General features: G+C 41.6%; 2 protein-coding genes across 2 annotated transcripts in view; both read left to right on the forward strand.

Moving 5' to 3' along the window:
* frmd3 (FERM domain containing 3) overlaps nt 1-2,845 on the forward strand; it is a 44,304-nt gene extending 41,459 nt beyond the window's left edge. The window contains exon 14 of the mRNA XM_076269950.1: nt 1,959-2,845. Within this exon, the coding sequence (XP_076126065.1) occupies nt 1,959-2,680 (722 nt within the window). The 3' untranslated portion in view covers nt 2,681-2,845. The remainder of the gene's footprint in view (nt 1-1,958) is intronic.
* An 11,764-nt stretch (nt 2,846-14,609) lies between these two features.
* Nucleotides 14,610-16,492, forward strand: LOC143105794 (uracil nucleotide/cysteinyl leukotriene receptor). The gene is made up of 2 exons (XM_076269902.1): nt 14,610-14,694; nt 14,882-16,492. Exon 2 carries the CDS (start codon nt 14,894-14,896, stop codon nt 15,866-15,868), a length of 975 nt encoding a protein of 324 aa, XP_076126017.1. The 5' UTR covers nt 14,610-14,694; nt 14,882-14,893; the 3' UTR covers nt 15,869-16,492.
* Nucleotides 16,493-17,379: the final 887 nt, after the last annotated feature.

Genomic DNA, 17,379 nt, shown 5'->3' on the forward strand with positions numbered 1-17,379 from the left:
CTAACCCTAACCTTAACCCATGGCTAACCCTAGTGCCTTCCAGGTAGCGCTGCCTTGAAGACAACGTTGGGGGCATAAAACACCAAGAAACTACCAGGTGCTCGTGTACACTCAATGTTAAGATGATTGGTTCATTCACAGACAGCATCTCTGACTGACCTGCTCCCCAGAATGTTTACGTATTGCGGCTGGAGTTGTGGAGTCTGGAGTGGGGTGTGTAAATGTAGGACAGTGGTAGGACTCTGGCATTGAGCGTCAGTTCCTGTATGTTGAAGCCTGTTGAATAAGCACGGTAGAGTGTCGGGTAGGATGTGAGGCTAGATATCGATACTGTGGGATAACACCCAGCAAAGGAGGGGTCAGGCAGCTCACATGGTGACATCTGATCTGGGATCAGTTCTAATCCAGAGCTGTTGGGACAGAAACTCATCATCAGGGAGAGGACAGGATGGACCAAGAATGACAGGAGGAGGAAAGCAAAACAAAACAAAAATGAGATCAAAGAGAGATCAAAAGTGTGAAAGATAAATGGATTGATAGATAGATAGATAGATAGATAGGTAGATAGATAGATAGATAGATAGATAGATAGATAGATAGATAGATGGATAGACAGATGGAGGAGTGGGAGAGTTACATGAGGTTTCCCCATTTAAAACAGCACAGTGTGCTACTCTGTAATGATTTAATTGAATTAGACTTGTGATAATGTGCTCCTGAAATATAGACATCACCTGCTAAAGAGCCCACAGAAGGGAAACTCTACCCTCTATCACATCTCCCTGAAGGGAAATTCAACCTCACACAACAAGTACACCAGTAAGAGTAGCCAACCTCCTGATGTCAGTAAGCCCAGCCGTATCAGGCATCTTAACACTGCACACAGTTTTTAAAAAATCACAACTCCTTCTGTGGATTAGGGATTCCAACAGAATAATGAACACAAATGGTATCCTAACCTATATCAAGTGTTGTGAAGGTTTGGGTAGTTCATCACTAAAGCCAAGGGTTCACATACTTTGTTTCAACATAGATTGAATGTATTTCATTGACACAAAACCATGGAATTGTTTTGACCATATTTGGCCATTAATTAATGTCTGAATGACTGGTAGTTGGTAGCATGGCTATATGTAATCATTATTTCATACAGCAGTGATGTGTATCCAGAAGTCTATTACTACCACAATTCACACATTCAGTTGCACATTTCTAACATACCAGGAATCTCACCAAAGTGAAAAGAAAATTTGTAAAATGATGAGTCTGACTGACTTAAACTTTGTCTCATTCAGTTTTATGAATCGAATCGATCAAAAGTTTCTCCTGTTGTTTGAAATGATGACCTGAATGCTATACACTGCTGTGAAGCAATACACGAATCTCTGGTGCTTTCCTCTGGTAATTTTAGATATGAGAGAGAGAGAGAGAGAGAGAGAGAGAGAGAGAAAGAACGAACGAAGTGAGTGTGTGTGTGTGTGCGTGCGTGTGTGTGTGTGTGTGTGTGTGTGTGTGTGTGTGTGTGTGTGTGTGTGTGTGTGTGTGTGTGTGTGTGTATGTGTGTGTGTGTGTGTGTGTGTGTGTGTGGCTTACATGGGTATGAGAATAGAAGTGTAGTCTTGTGCAGACGTCACTGACAACTTAGCCATGAGACATGTCTTAATCCACACCAGCCTGGCAGCTGGGGCTATATTTAGTTCGCTTTTAACCCAGCGCACATATTCAGACAAACGCTTGCACACACACAAACACACACACACATACATGCACACACACACATGCACAGGTCTCTCTTCACTCAGTTCTCAATCACATTAAAACTTATATATTTAATTAATCTACACATACAAGAAATACACATGGATGTAATATGGATACATAAAACAGCCAAATCTTCAATAATGTCATTCCTTTTCCTCACATTTCTCTCTATCTGTTTCTGTGTGTAACCTCTGCAGGTCTTCTGGCCCTGAAGGATTCTGTTCATCTCTCTCCTCTGAAGCCATCCATCAACGCAGCGGAGGCGGTGCCTGATGAGCGGACAGGCTCCTCCCACACAGAGGCGGGGTCTGCAGAAGCCAGCCTCCCGGCCGAGGGCTCAGGGTCCAGGGAGCGACCCGAGGAGAAGGAGGGAGGAGTGAACCGCGAGGCGGAAGAGCCCGAGGCGGAAGAAGAGGAGGCCGACTCAGGCGCCCTGACCATCTCCGACATGGTGTACAGCCCGTGCGCCAGCATGCTGCCCACGCCGGTGGACGACGGTGGCGGCGGTGGCGGCGGTGGCGAGGGGGGAGTGGCCGCCCTCTTCCAGAGCCCAGCCCGCATGCTGCGCGAGCTCCACGCCGACCCCGAGGTGCAGTGCGAGCTGCGTGCGGAGCGGGAGCGCGAGGTGGCCACGGAGGCCGCACGGCTGGCCATGCGCCGGCCCCAGCGCTCCCGCTGGCAGCAGCTCAGGGCGTGCGCGTGCGTGGCTGCCCGGCTGGCGGCGGCCGCCGGTGGCCTGCTGCTGCTGCTGCTGCCCACCATGCTGCTGCTGCTGGAGTCCGACCTGGACGTGGCCTTCCTGCACGACATCCGCCAGACGCCCGAGTTCCAGCAGTTCCACTACGACTACTACTGCCCCATGCGCCGCTGGCTGCTGTGCGAGCTGGACATGCTGCTGGAGGCCATTGTGGGAGACTGAGCACCAGGGGGCGCCACAGACTCTCGTCAACATCACTGGACCACTGTGGGAGATGTGGGAGAGGCACAGGGAAGAAGGATTGTTTTCACACTCTCAGGCGCTGATGGGGACAGAGTGGGGTGATGTGGTGGTTGGGAGAGGAATGCTTCAGCAGCAGATTGGAGTGAGAGAAGTGACGGAGCGGAGAGAGAGAGAGAGAGAGAGAAAGAGAGAAAGTGTGAATAAGAAAGAGAGAGTCAGCTGACATCAACCCTTTCTCCCTGACAGTTTCAGGCTTTTAGATATGTATACTTACAAACGAAAAAATACAAGAATAATGTTAATATCACAAAAGATATTCAAATCAGTTTTTAAATGTTTTGTACATTTTTATGTAAAGAGCTGCTGTTGACAGGATTTTTTTCAGCAAGAAGCATCTACAAATTTATTTATTGACACAGGGGGAGGAAAGTGAGCTATTTTTACTGTCTGCCGTCATGTTAACTTGACCAGCAGTTCTCTGAGTTTTCTTATGGAAATACAATAGCACAATATTTTGAAATGGAGACTTTTTGCAGATTACCTGATGTCATTCTGAGTGGACACAACAGGTGGTCCAAATTTTAAGGTGTTTGTTCTTCAACCGAGATCAAATATCAGGTCAGACCAGGCCGTTTGCTGGTCCACTCATGCTGATGACCAATTATGCAGTTCAGTGTTCTCCATCATGTGGCAGTGTGAGTGGTTTTGGAGGGGAAGTGCATTGTATTGGTAGGAGCTACTAAAAACTTATTTGGAATAAATGCAGGCAATGATATAATGATATATAGAACATACAATGATATGTCAAAAGATCCTTTTGTCCAGCATCCATTCTTGTTAGATCTGTGGGAAATGAAAATGAAGTTGGTCAGGTATAAGTCAGGTCAGACTGCATACTCAGGAAAGACGGTGGAGAACTGATGGGATGTATCTCTGTGCAAAATGAAAAAAAAATCTTAACTGCTAATACTGTATCTACTCATACACATGGTTGTCATCATAGTGTGTTTGTGACTCCATATATGTCTTCAAACTTGTATGTGCATCTGCTCATTAATCTAAGTGCTTGAATGGTTTAGAGTCAATTTCATTTGTTTCCGTGACCTAGCTAATGGGATCATGATTACCTAATAATAAAAAAAACACTCAACATATAGCCATGTTGTAATTTTAAACTCATATTCTAGTCTCACTGAAGACATCAATAACACAGACATATAAGGTAGTGCACCCAGCAGTCTGATCCAGGAACATCATTGGAAAAGCTCAGTCATGATGAGTTGAATTTTTGTGCTGAGCTCATTTGCAATGCAACCAGTAAGTTGCCACCCTTTGTTCTCTGATGCAAGCTTGTATTGACACCAGTCTCACAAACATTCAGGTGTTAAAAGCATAGAGCATATTGTACCATCTCGGCATCTGTTTCACTAGGCTAGCTGCCATTTTCCCAACGGACACACGAGGAAAAGACCTGCATGAGCTCCTCTGTAAATACCGCAGTGATGTTAGTGATCAGGCCATCGTATCATACACTGCATGACTCACCATAATCCAATGGATCTGCCACAGCACCGATCAACATTGTGCTGCTTGCATGATATGTGCAGAGCAAACTAGAGCAGCGCCTCGTCCCTTACAACCATTTTTAGAGAGCCTATGTGTGTGTGAGAGAGAGAGTATTCCAAATATGTCTCTCTCTGCCATTTTGTGATGTTTGGGACATAACACACTCAACCACAGCATCTGTTTATTGTCACTAAACAAAGCATTGCTTACATTGCTTAACTTTTCTGTTTTTCAATTGTGACCTCGTCCTTGTCTGACTTTCCCAAATTTCCCTTTTCACAATCATTTCTGAAAAAAAAAAAATGTTTAGAGTAATGCTGTAGGAAATATTGTGCTTTTGTGTGTGTATATTCATGTACAAAGATAAGCTAACCTCACTCCCCATCCAAAATATCGTCTGCACATGTACATCTTAACCGTCATAGCTACATCGATATTAACAACTATAGATAGCATTTTGTAAATGGCAGACCGAAATGTTTTACCCAATGACATTGTAGCATTATTTATTATATTTGTAGCCTTACTTTCTTGTTGCATGGGGGGAAAAAACAGCCACACCGCAATGATACTATATAATTTGAGTGACAGTGACTGTCATTGTTTCAATGGCCATGTGTGTTTGTTTGTTTATGTATTTATTTAACTTATTTATTTATTGCTATTTATGGAATATGAGAGTGTTGGCTAGTGCTCCGTTGTTTCATGTGATCTCCCATAAAACCATTGAACCATTACAGCTCAGTGAAGGGGAGAAGTCGGAGTCCTCTTCTGCTAATGGCTGTAGCTGATGGATAATTATTGGTGCACCACAGCCACAAAGAGGTTTGAGTGACATCTAAAAGGTTTCTGTTGTTGTTTTCACTTGATGTTGCTATGTACTTCAGAATCCACCAGGTGCAGCCAGACATCCAGCTCAGAGTTCTATTCAAGTTTCTATTAATTTGTTTAAATGGCATCATTGTAATGACCAGTCACAAGGCAATTCATTAAGAGTGAGTCCTCAAGAGCAAGCACAAGGCAGCAGTAGCAAAGAAAAACCTTTTATTGGGAAGAAAGCTTGAAACGGGCTCGATTCCTGAGCCCTGCTTGAGAGAGGTAAACGTATGAGGATAAATGGAGAGAGCGAGGGCGAAGAGAAGAGGTACAGTAGGAGGAGATGACAGAGGGAAGTGAGGTGAGCATAGCCTACAGAGGTAATCCAGATTAGTTCTGGATTGTAAACAAGGCATACAACTTCCCTATGTTAGACACATCAACTCAAGGTAAATGTTAATTAATCAGATTTTATTAACAACTCTTTTTTAAAGGTAACATATGTGATTTTGCAAAAAGGTTGTTGATGTTGAGCTCAACGGCTAATCAAATTACCTGACTCCAAGTCACTATGTTTCCCATTCACACAGCCTGTTTTTGAACATCCTTTGTTGCAAACACACAGAACAGCTACAGCATGGAGGGGAACAACTGGTTGAATTTCTTAAATACTGGGTTAAAATAGCAGACACTGCTTTTAATTAGATGTCTGCTACATTAACAATGTCTCATAACGAGGTTTCTTGAGAAAAATTGGTCCTTGGAATTCAAAGTTTATTTAGAAGCCCGTTTCTCAGTCACATGCAGTCTGGTTTAGTTAGCATGCATATCAGCCTGTCTTCAATGTTTTTTGCTACGTTGCTTTGTTTTCAGTCTTTCGGAACTGTAGTTTGAACTCTGGGAGTAACAAGGAAAAATTAAAATAAAAAAAACTCTTTGGTGGTTCAGTGACCACTAGAACACAAAGCCTTATGAAATTTGTAAAGTGAACTTTGAATGTTTATATGTTAAAACAAATTATGGATTGTTTTATATGATTGTACTGCCACAAAGAAAAACTCATGAATTGAATAAATCTATATTAAACTATGCCTATTTATTCCTTTTATTTTTCACAAGTGATTGTCTGGAGACTTTCATTTTCACTTACATTCTTCTTTAATTCAAATGGAATTCCAAATTGTCATGGGGAAACAAGGATGAACTATGTTCACTGATGGGCACCCAGTAGGAATGAGATATTATCTCACACAAATAAATAAATGTTTGTCCTATTGTTGTAGTCCTATTGGTCTGGTGGGGACAGCAGCTTTATTACCCAATATGTGGACTCATTTGTTAGTGCAACTAACTAGTTCTGGTTGATCAGTAGTCAAAAGCTGAAGTTGAATTAGTTTTGTAAAGCCTCTTAACAGTAAGAACTCCTCTTTTGAAGACTAAGACACTTTATTTGGAAGGGGAACAAACAAACCAGACTGGTGAGCATTGAAGTCTTAATTAGTGTGTGTGCGTGCATTTGTGTGTGTGTGTGTGTGTGTACAAATGGCACTATAGGCAACCCTACTGTAGGCTACATATTGTATTTATTGACCTGGTTTAACAGTTAACACAATTCTAAATATGTAGGGCCCTGTGTATCTGCCAATGGGGTCTACAATACAGATTGTAATTTGTACCTGTTGTACCTTTTGCGCCCATTTAGTTTTTTTTAAGTTGTTGCCCCCAAAATGCCCACCCAAAGATGACCTCTTGGCAGCCCCTCTGATGCATACAGCAAGGTTGAGGTTTGCAGAGACACCATGACTTGACTGCTTTGTTCTGAGAAATGTTGTAATTAGAAGAATAACTCATATGGAGTTGAGAGACTGAGAAAACAGGTATTAGGTATTAGGAAAGAGTTTAAAGCACTCAAGACACTGAAACACCGGGGCAAATGAAATTTGGTGGGCACACACACACACACACACACAAACACACATGCGCACACACACATGAACGCACACACACACACACATGTATACACACAATCACATTCTGATTTCCAGTATTGGCGTTACGTAGTTTGTCCACCAGATGGCGCAGCAAGACAGAGCCGTTTTGGGCTGAGCTCAACCAGAGAATGTCTAATAAGTTTTCTACAGGAATGGCATGTTAGCATGTCTTGGGGGCCCCCTAGCGGCTTGGGGCTCCAAGCAGTTTCCTGCCTTGCCTGTTGACAACGTGCTTCTCTGCTGTTGTTTACTGTATGTGTTTATTATTCTTAAAAAAACTCTCCCTTTACTCCCCTTCCCTTCTCCCCTCTGTTCCACTCAGAGTGTTTCCCTCACGGGGTGCAGTGGGTGTCTGTGGGTCATTAGGAGCGCTCGGTCCTTACTGGTCCTACAAGTCATTGGGTTGCAAAATTATATTTGAATTATATTTATTGGCAGCTTTTGTAGTTCCTTTTTGGTCTTCTTTTTGTTTTTCTTTTTAGTTTCATCCAAGTCCTCATCAGTGTTAACTCCGTAAAGTTATATTCTCCATTCTAGCGGAGGAATTTGGTTAAGGTGATGTTCAGTAATAGTTCAACAACATTTTTGCATACTGAACTTGAATCTTAACAGATAATATGTACATTTTATAAAACAAATAAAAGTATAGAGGTATCATACATTCCCATCTGGTCCTTACTGGTCCTACAAGTCATTAGGTTGCAGAATTATATTTGAGAAATTAATAGAGGAGAAACACTGAAGATCACCAGAAGTCTGGCTGGTTTTGGTTTTATTAATTGTTGATGATGGTCCTTTCCTTGTCCTTGTCCGTCCCATCTGCTGCTGCATCCTACCACACAAAACCTCCTCCTAGGGACGGAGCGTTTGTGAATCTGTAGGGCACTCCAGAAACAGGCCTCCGGCTTCGCCTCCTCTTTCCAGTCTCCAGCGTCTGGTCTCCATGCTCTCTCTTTCTCTGCCTTTTTATTCGTCCTTCTGAAGCGAAACAAATTGGAGGAGCATTTTATTAAAATGAACTGCTGAACCATTTTGATGTTTTAAATGTGAGCTTTTACATAGCCCACTTATTGGTCCCAATCAAGTTGGGTTTTGGTGATGCAAGGCTACTTCTTACACCCAATGTGAGCAGATGTTTTCTACTCACCCAGAGTCGAGTCCACTTTAAACAGGAGACTGTCGAGCAGGGCATCTTCTCGTTCATATCTCTCTGATACTTCTATCTCTATGTCCAAGAATGTGTCCAGATCATCTAGGACATTTAGGACATCTTCAGGGATATCCATGGCCATATTGATTAGTGATTTCTCTTCGTGAACTTTGTTGTCTAGGTCAGTTTTGCCGTGCTCAACCTCCTTCAGCTCATTTATTAGGAACCTTTGTAGTTCAATTTTTCTCTTCATTTTGTTTTTCTTTGTAGTTTCATCCACGTCCTCATCACTGTAAACTTTCAAAGCCTCCAGTTCATTCAGAGCAGATAGGACATGTTCGGGGATATCCATGGGCATAGTGAACCCGTCTTCATAAGCCCTGTTGTCCAGTCCATTTTTGTCGTGCTCGATCTTCTTCAGCTCCTTTATGAGGAGCTTTTGTAATTCCTTTTTGATCTTCTTTTTGTTTTTCTTTTTAGTCTCATCCACGTGCCCATCAATGTTCACTCCCAAAGCTTCCAGTTCTCTTTTTAGCTCCACCAGTCCGTATTTTTTGACGCATCTCTTAATTTTCTTGCCTTCATCCTGCCAGGCAGCAGGCTAAAAACCAGCAGAACCACAAAAATATAGGCGAATGATGCATTGTCATCTTAACCTTACTGGAACGCTTAGTTGGAAGTCAATAGGTTTTTATGTTTTTTTATGTTTGTTTGTGGATCTATGAAAGGTGGTAAATAATAACAATTACATAAAACAGTCTTGTTTTGAACGAAACGCAACCTTATTGTATTGAAATAGTAATTTCAATTGAGTAACCTATGTCAGTAACAGGGGGGTCAGCCTATTTGATTATGGAATGCCTTGTCAGGTAGAAAGTCTGTTGCTGTCAGACATTTTCTACTTAATCATCTCACCCAGTGGACCTGCATTTTGACAGTCATATTCAAATTTGCAGTGGTCTCTTAATTTTGAATATGACCGTCAACCCATTTGAATGTCACTCAGCAACCATAGGATGACATCAGAAAACTGTGCAGTGGTCTCTTCATTCTGTTTGTGCACATATATCATATCCAAACACAGTCAATATCATCTGTATGATATGTGTTTATGTTGATGTGTCATGGACTGTGCAGGCCAGCGGTATGAGGTGGCAGTGGAGAGCCGCCTGGAGGAGAACAAAGCCCGAGGTCCTGGCTCTCTTCTCTTAATTCTGTGACTAATCGATTGGAAGGAAAATATGACCGTACTGAGAAATCCTGCCAGGGGTATAAAGGAATATGTCCAGTTCGCTCAGCAACACAATGATATCCTTGCCATGACACAGAATCAGATGGTGTCCTACGCAAACTCAACAGAGGTACCAGAAAATGTCAATGTCTTTTCCAATATAACAACAAGGAGGATCAAGGTGAGCAAGTGTCAGTGTAGCCTATGGCATGATCGCTTGTAGTCTTGTCTTAAGCAACATAACCCTGTCTTTCAGGGAAAGCAAAGGATGCTGCAGATTCAGTGCTAGAGGGTATTGGTACCCACAAAGATACCCTGCCATATTGGTATCTTCCAATTAAGGTTAATTTGATGGCTTTATTTAATTTGCCCTCAGGGAGACTGTAGTGCGTTGACTCGATGAAAGGTCATATGAGTGTTCGAGTTGGAATTGAGAATTGTGCTATTTGGTTTAAGAAACAGGTTGGTTGATTTTTGTTTGTAAAAGTCTTTTTTACAAAGGCTTTGGGAACTTAATTAAGGTCCATGGTACTATGAACCCCAAGAAAAACCTGAACATTTTCAAAGGAAATCTGCCAAGACACTAAAAGTGGGTCATGATTGGATCATTCATCAGGTCAATGAATCAAAACAAACGTCCAGATCAGAACAAAAATGGTTTACTGAACACAAAATCAAGCTTCGCCATTGCCATCTCAGTCCCCTGATCTAACCTCTAATCTAATACGCTTTAAAAAAAAATATTTGGTTTATATGTTTGAATAAGTTTTTCCTTCATTGTACAGACCAAAATGTATTAGGTGTACACTTTTTTCACCTAAATCCATAAAATCCCATTCATTTCAATGGGAAATGTACTTACGGTAAGAGGCTGTAGAAATCTTCAGCTGTGAGTTTGGAAAGTCCATCACTCATTTATGCCATGTTTGGGCGTAGACAAACAAAATAAAAAAGATTTGCTTTGGTGCCCTCTCGTGGCACTGACTTCTCCACTGGCTCATGGACTAAATAAGTGTGCATGTGTGTTTGCTTTTGTGTATACTGTAAGTGTACTGTGTGTGTGTGTGTGTGTGTGTGTGTGTGTGTGTGTGTGTGTGTGTGTGTGTGTGTGTGTGTGTGTGTGTGTGTGCGTGTTCGCTTGTGAGTGTGTGTGTGGGTGTAATGGTGTGTGTGTGTGTGTGTGTTTTTTCATGCGTGTGTGTACAAGTATGTGTGTTAATTTTCATGCGTGTGTGTATGTGTGTTAATGTGTGTTTGTGTGCATGTGTGTGTGTGTGTGTGTGTGTGTGTGTACTGTATGTGTGTTATCACTGAAGTTCCTTGGATGTTCCTAAACACCGGGCTGTATGACCTTCCTGCTGGTACACAGGCCTAAGGCACAGTTATGTACAATGGTATGGACCTCTCCCTGTTGCATACTACACACAGAAGTAACAAATGAACACATCAGAATACAGTGAGAATACCCCAGAATTTTACACTATTAATGTTTTGGCAGTAAGCTGTTAATGTTTGCTTTTGCTTGGATAAGCTATTATGGTTGGTTTGTGTTGACACCGCAGCAGGATAGAATGGCAAGAACGGACAAAGTAGCCTAATGGTAGGCGTGAAAGACGAAAATATTGTAGGTGTGCCAGTCTGATGATTGGGTGTCTGGGTGGCTACGCACTGACACACACACAAAAACACACACACCCGCACACACACACATATAAACACACACACATATAAACACACACACACAGTACACATGCACACACACCTATGCACACAGACACAGACACACACACGCACGCACACACACACACAAAAAAACACACACACCCGCACACACACACACACAAATAAACACACACACGTATGCACAAGCGCAAACACACACACACACACACATATAAACACACACACACACACACATAAACACACACACACACACAGGCATGTACGCATGCACGCACACACCAGTGCACATAAACACACAGACACCCACACATACATACACACTCATTTACATACACAAAAGTTGGATGGAGTAGGAGATGGAGACAAATTGCAAGCGTGATTTATTATGGACTGAGCGGCGGTCATATTTTGTACCGCTATGCAGTACATATAGTTTAGCCTCTTTCTGTCCTTCTCAGAGCTCCCACTTCTCCAACAAACCACAGCATAAAAAATTTGCGGACGCTACTACAACAACTGTGTCATAATAAGTCCTTAACAGGGACCTGCACACACTGAAGGACCTCAGTCTGATACCACTTAAATCTCTACTCCCTGAATGCTCACTGGTGCAAATTATGCTGTCTTGCAGCGAAAGAAAATCTCTTCAATCTACAGTATATGGATAGATAGATAGATATACTTTATTCATCCCCAAAATGGGGCAGCCGTGGCATACTGGTTAGCGCTTCGGACATGTAACTGGAAGGTTGTTGGATCGAACCCCGACCAGTAGGCACAGCTGAAGTGCCCTTGAGCAAAGCACCTAACCCCTCACCTCTCCCCGAGCGCCGCTGTCTCTGTCTCTGTCCTTCTTAGAGCTTAGATGGAGTAGCCTCTCTTTGACCACTCTGCATAAAAACAAGAGAGACCTCTGAGAGTGGCAGAACAGGAAACCTTTACACCCACCATGCAATGTTAGAAAGAGGTGAAACTCGCAAAGTTATATTCAGAAATCATGCTTCCTTTCAGTTCTCAGGGCGGAGTATTTCTGTATCTGTCGTTCCTACAGCATAGATGGAATACCCTGTGAAAACACTTTTTTGTGATCCGTAAGTTGCGTAGTGGAAGTGAGGTATTGTTATTTAACAGTTTGTGCAGCATCCTTCTATCCACAGCCAACTCCATGGGCTTCAGAGCTGTCTCCAGCACAAAGCCAGCCCCCTCACGGGATCAAAAGAGTATATATACTTATATACTTATGAAAACAATGTCTTCTGGGGCCATCTAATATTATATTCAGAGCTGTCATACAAAGACGTCTTGCATACAAAGATGTCTCTGGAAATGGAATTTAATGATATATATGTAGCCTGACGAGCCACCCCACATCAAGATGTTGGGTCTGGAAACTCACTATTCCGGCTCATTCCGAGGGGCGGGATAAACGGTTGTCTTTCAAATTCCCTCCGCACACAATAGGATAGTGCTATCTATGACTTCAGTGCCGTTCTTTGTTCTTTTCTCAAATAAAAGCTTACTAACTCAGGTCTTTAAGAATCGCAGCCAAAGACGATTCAAAAGACCGCTGTTTGCCAGCAGCGGCAGCCATTTCCTTTGTTTTCAAGTAGCAGGGAATACTTGCGGAACCCTGTAGTCATTTATGTTAAAGGACAAGTTCGCTATTTTACACTTAAAGCCCTGTTTTCAGATAGTTTATGAATAAATAGAACGTTTAAGATTGAAATTTGGACACATGCTGCTGTCCTGAGAATTTTCGGTTTCTGTGGTAGCACCCCCCACCCCCACCCCCACAACGGCTGCATAGGTGCACTGGAACAATCCTTCCTAAAACGCATTAAACTTTCGTTTACAAAGACGTGAAACTCACCGAGTGGTCAGGGGTGTTCACTGATATATGCTCACACAAAAATCGCTGCAAAAGATGCTTTCCAACAGGTTTTATCGTAGTTTTTGTCCAACTCCATTGACTTGTATTGGATGTGCTGTGAGGTACAGTATTACTCCGCCGCAGGAAACGGATATGGGGTTGTTTGTATTCTTTCTGTAGTCTTATGCAGTCGCGGTATCGTAGGCTTTTGAACATCTCACAACTAATCACGTTAAGGAACTTCTTTTCGTTAGCATTACATCATTTTTTCCAGCTTTTTTGTGCTTCTGTTCCAACTGTTTTAGATGTTTTGCTGACATCAAATTCATAATGGGTATATTATTCATATAATAGCACAGTCAGTTTCAATATTTGATATGCTGTCTATGTTGCTTTTGCACCTAAATATAGGTTTCCACGATTTACAGATTATCATATTCTGGTTTTATTTACATGACACGTCTAAGCTAAACCCAGAGAATGCCAGGTTAATCATACACATAAAATTTGGTGCAGTTCTGAACATCTTAACTGAAGAGAGGGGTGATTAAAGCAGAATGATATTGCATTTTCATTTTTTACCGGGGGGGTGCAAATCACAAATGAGTGATTATAGGCTAGGTTGATGTGGGCCCTTGAGACCAGCATACCATAAACATTTCTTCATCCTCGGTGCCACGGTTCAGGTAGTTATTTAGGAAAAACTGCATTTTTTGGGTTTCGGGGGGCCCAGCGCGGAGGGGGAGTGGCCCCCGGGGACCAAACAAAATTTTTCCGTAAAAGTCTAGTGGGGCTACATACCCACCAAATGTCATATACCCCGGGTATCGTTGACCACAAATTCAGGAAGTAGATGACGGGGGAAAAAAAACAAACAAAAAAAAAACTTTGACAATCATTATATGACCGCTTCGCTAGCGGCGGTCATAAATATACACATTGAAAAATATGTTTATCATGATCTGTGGCAATAGCTTTTTTATCTAGGACCGAATAACTTTATGTGCTATGAAATGAACAAAGGAAATGCATAAGGTTGTCGATTGACTACACAACTCATGTCTTACATTGAATGTTGAAAAGACATGTAAGCATGTTTCTTACTAACAGGCACAAACTAGAGATTGTCCTGACACCTCAGTAAATGGGCAAAAAATAAAACAAATGTGGATCAATTCAAATAATGGGAAAGGCTATTTTCACCCCGGTACAAATATCTATGTATGCTATTTGTATCAGTGCATAATTAGAAGTGGATGCTATTTACACCTTGGTGTAAGTACTGATGGGCAAAGACTGTTTTCCCCCTGGTACAAATAATGGATGCTATTTGCACCAGTGTATAATTAGAAGTGGATGCTACGGTGCGTGTGTGTGTGTGTGTGTGTGTGCGTGTGCATGCTCTGTGAGAGCTGGGGTTGGGGTAATCTAGTTTTAGTTTTAGATGAGATGGGTATCATATCATGACACTGACACAAACAGACGTGATACTGGCTTGCCTCTGTAGACCACAGTTTTAGGTGTCATCATAGAGCTTCCTGATAAGATGCAGCACACAGAAGAGGAACTGAATATACCACCTGATGTTCAGGGCTGATCTTCAAAAGCACAGTCGTGTTTCAGCTGTGATCTGAGAGCCCTGGGTTGTGTCATCATCTCAAAGGTTTTTCACCAAAAGAAATTTTGGTAATGTAATGTTTCATTTATTCATTTATTTTGTGTTAGACTCACCTGGTTCTTTTTGTGTAATCTTTGTATATGTTGTGTGTTTTTTAGTTTTTTAGTTGACAGCATCACACCTTTTGAAAGTTTTGAAGCATTTTAAGAAATGAATTATTATTAATCAAGTCCTTTCTTCCTCATATCTCATCAGGTTGAGTCTATCATGGGCTTGAACACTGAATCTCACTCTCCAGGTTCTCATGGAGAAAACGTCACTTTGGCTGTGTTCTACACCATTGTCTTCCTCCTCTCTGTGCCTGCCAATGCCATGGCACTGTGGGTGTTCTGCCGTCCAAAGAATGGAACGTCTGTGGCCAGAGTGTACCTTACTCACCTGGCAATGGCTGATATGTGTTATGTTCTGCTCCTGCCCATGCGTGTGGTCTATCATGCCTCTGCGGGGGACTGGATCCTTGGGGAGGTGGCCTGTCGTCTGTCCGGCTTCCTTTTCTACCTCAACCTTTACTGCAGCCTCTACTTCATGACCTGTATCAGCTTCGATCGCTTCTTGGCAGTGGTGTTTCCCATCAGATCTCTGTCCTGGCGGAGGACGGCCTATGCCAAGGTGGTGTGTGCCATTCTCTGGGTGACGGTGACGGTGTCTATGGCCCCGGTGCTGTTCTCAAAGCAAACCATAGCCAGCCAGCTTGACCGGAACAATGTGACCGTGTGCCAGCAGCTCTACCTGGAGAGTCCTTCCCCGCGAGCGCTGCTCTCCACCGCCGTGGCCTTCACAGTTCCCCTCGTCGTGCTCAGCTTGTCTTACATCCTCATTTTATTCAAGCTCAGGTCCGCAAAACAGCAAACACAATCACCAGTGCACTTGAAAGCTAAGAGAATGGTTGTTCTCACTTTGGTCAACTTCCTAGTGGCCTTTTTTCCGTACCACGTACATCGCTTCATTTACATTGTGCGTTACAATCAGGAAGATTTAAGTGATGTGGAAGTTACCTCATTAACCCTTGGGAACCGAGTGACATCAGCTTTGACTTGTGTCAATGGGGTCATTGATCCCCTTATGTACTTTTTCCTGACTGAGACTTACCAGAGGACACTGTTAAAGTTGCTGGGGCGGAGTAAAAGTCCTAGGGCTGATCAGTACACTAGCCCAGGGGTTGATATGTCTTCAGCTTTTTAACTTCAGTCTTTTGGAGGTGGAATCCAGGTGAATGCCGATATTGTATTTGTACTCTTCAGTGTGTATGTGCATTGTCTTTCCTGGTACAGCAATGCACAGTTGATACATTAGTAATAAAGAAATAGCATCATTGAGAAAAAAAGTTCAATGAAAAGGCACATCAGAGCTTGTTGAATCGGAAACCTGTGGGATTAGATTAGATTAGATTCAACTTTATTGTCATTGTGCAGATTACTGTACAAAGCCAACGAAATTACATCTAGATTACACCTGTCACATTGTGGATCAAAACATGATGATTTTTATTTAAAAGTGCAGTCAGCGTTTGTGCATATCACATTTGTTCATGTTACATTTCTTAGCAGACGCCTTTGTCCGAAACAAAGTACAATATATTTTAATCAAGGACCAAACAAAACACACCAGAGAGGTAGCTCACCCCTCCCCTTCAGCATTCCCAGAGAAACTCACAGAAATTCGTGTTGTTCTGGGCAGTTATGTTCGCTGAATGTGATAAAAAAAAAAATTTAGGCTTGAAATTGTGTACGATTGTACGATTGTACGATTGTACGAAGTTGTGACAGAATGCACAAATTTCCACAATAAAGGAGTTTTTATGACCAATGCATTTCAATTCACATTATTTATCTTACAGTAAAGTGAATGTGGAGACTGTGTAACACTTATAATAACTACACACAATTCATCATTTGTTAAGCCTTTGTTAGTTAATGGTTTGTTCATCATTAGTAATTTCTTGTTCATACATAATTTATCATCAGTAAAGCATTTGTTCACACAGTTATAAATGGTTTGTTCATAGTAAATAAGCCTATCCAAAATGTGTTTGTAAGTACATGGTTTATACTTAATATATAATGAAACAACCAATCATTTTCTCATTATAATCTAGTTGCAAATTATTACAAAATGCTTTGTTCATCATTTGTAAAGCATTGCTCTTATGTTAATTCTCATAAATAAAGTATTTGTACACAAAGTTATAAATGGTTTGTTCATAGTAAATAAGACTATCTAAAATATGTTTATAAATTATTGTTAATAATTAATAAATGATGCAATAATATTTTTTGATGAAGTAATATTTCCATTATTTAACAGTTGTTACATACGCATGCACTAATGATTAGTTAGGGTGAGGATACATATTTTATAAAACACTTCCTAATATTATAATTCATGATTAACTCAGGAGTACAAGTGGTTAGTTAATTATATTTTGTGAGCTTATCTAATGTGAGGACTTTCTATGCCTTGCAACACATTTTGAGCAATAAAGATTGCATTCACACACAAAAGCTACCGGTACAATTCTCACAAAACTTTCCATAGCCTCTTGCAATGATAGCGAGTGAAATGTAGTGACCGTAGTGCCCTTTTATTTTAAATGATGAATTTGTGCAAGCCTGTGTCATTCATTTCTTTCACGACTTACAACATAAATAATGCATTCATATGTAGTAATGTCAGAAATTAACCTGTTTATAGGC

Source organism: Alosa pseudoharengus, unplaced genomic scaffold, assembly GCF_046254945.1.
Source record: "Alosa pseudoharengus isolate Yale_2024_CS ecotype anadromous, Long Island Sound unplaced genomic scaffold, YU_APseudo_1.1 YU_APseudo_1.1_scf_6, whole genome shotgun sequence".
In the NCBI taxonomy this organism is placed as follows: domain Eukaryota; kingdom Metazoa; phylum Chordata; class Actinopteri; order Clupeiformes; family Clupeidae; genus Alosa; species Alosa pseudoharengus.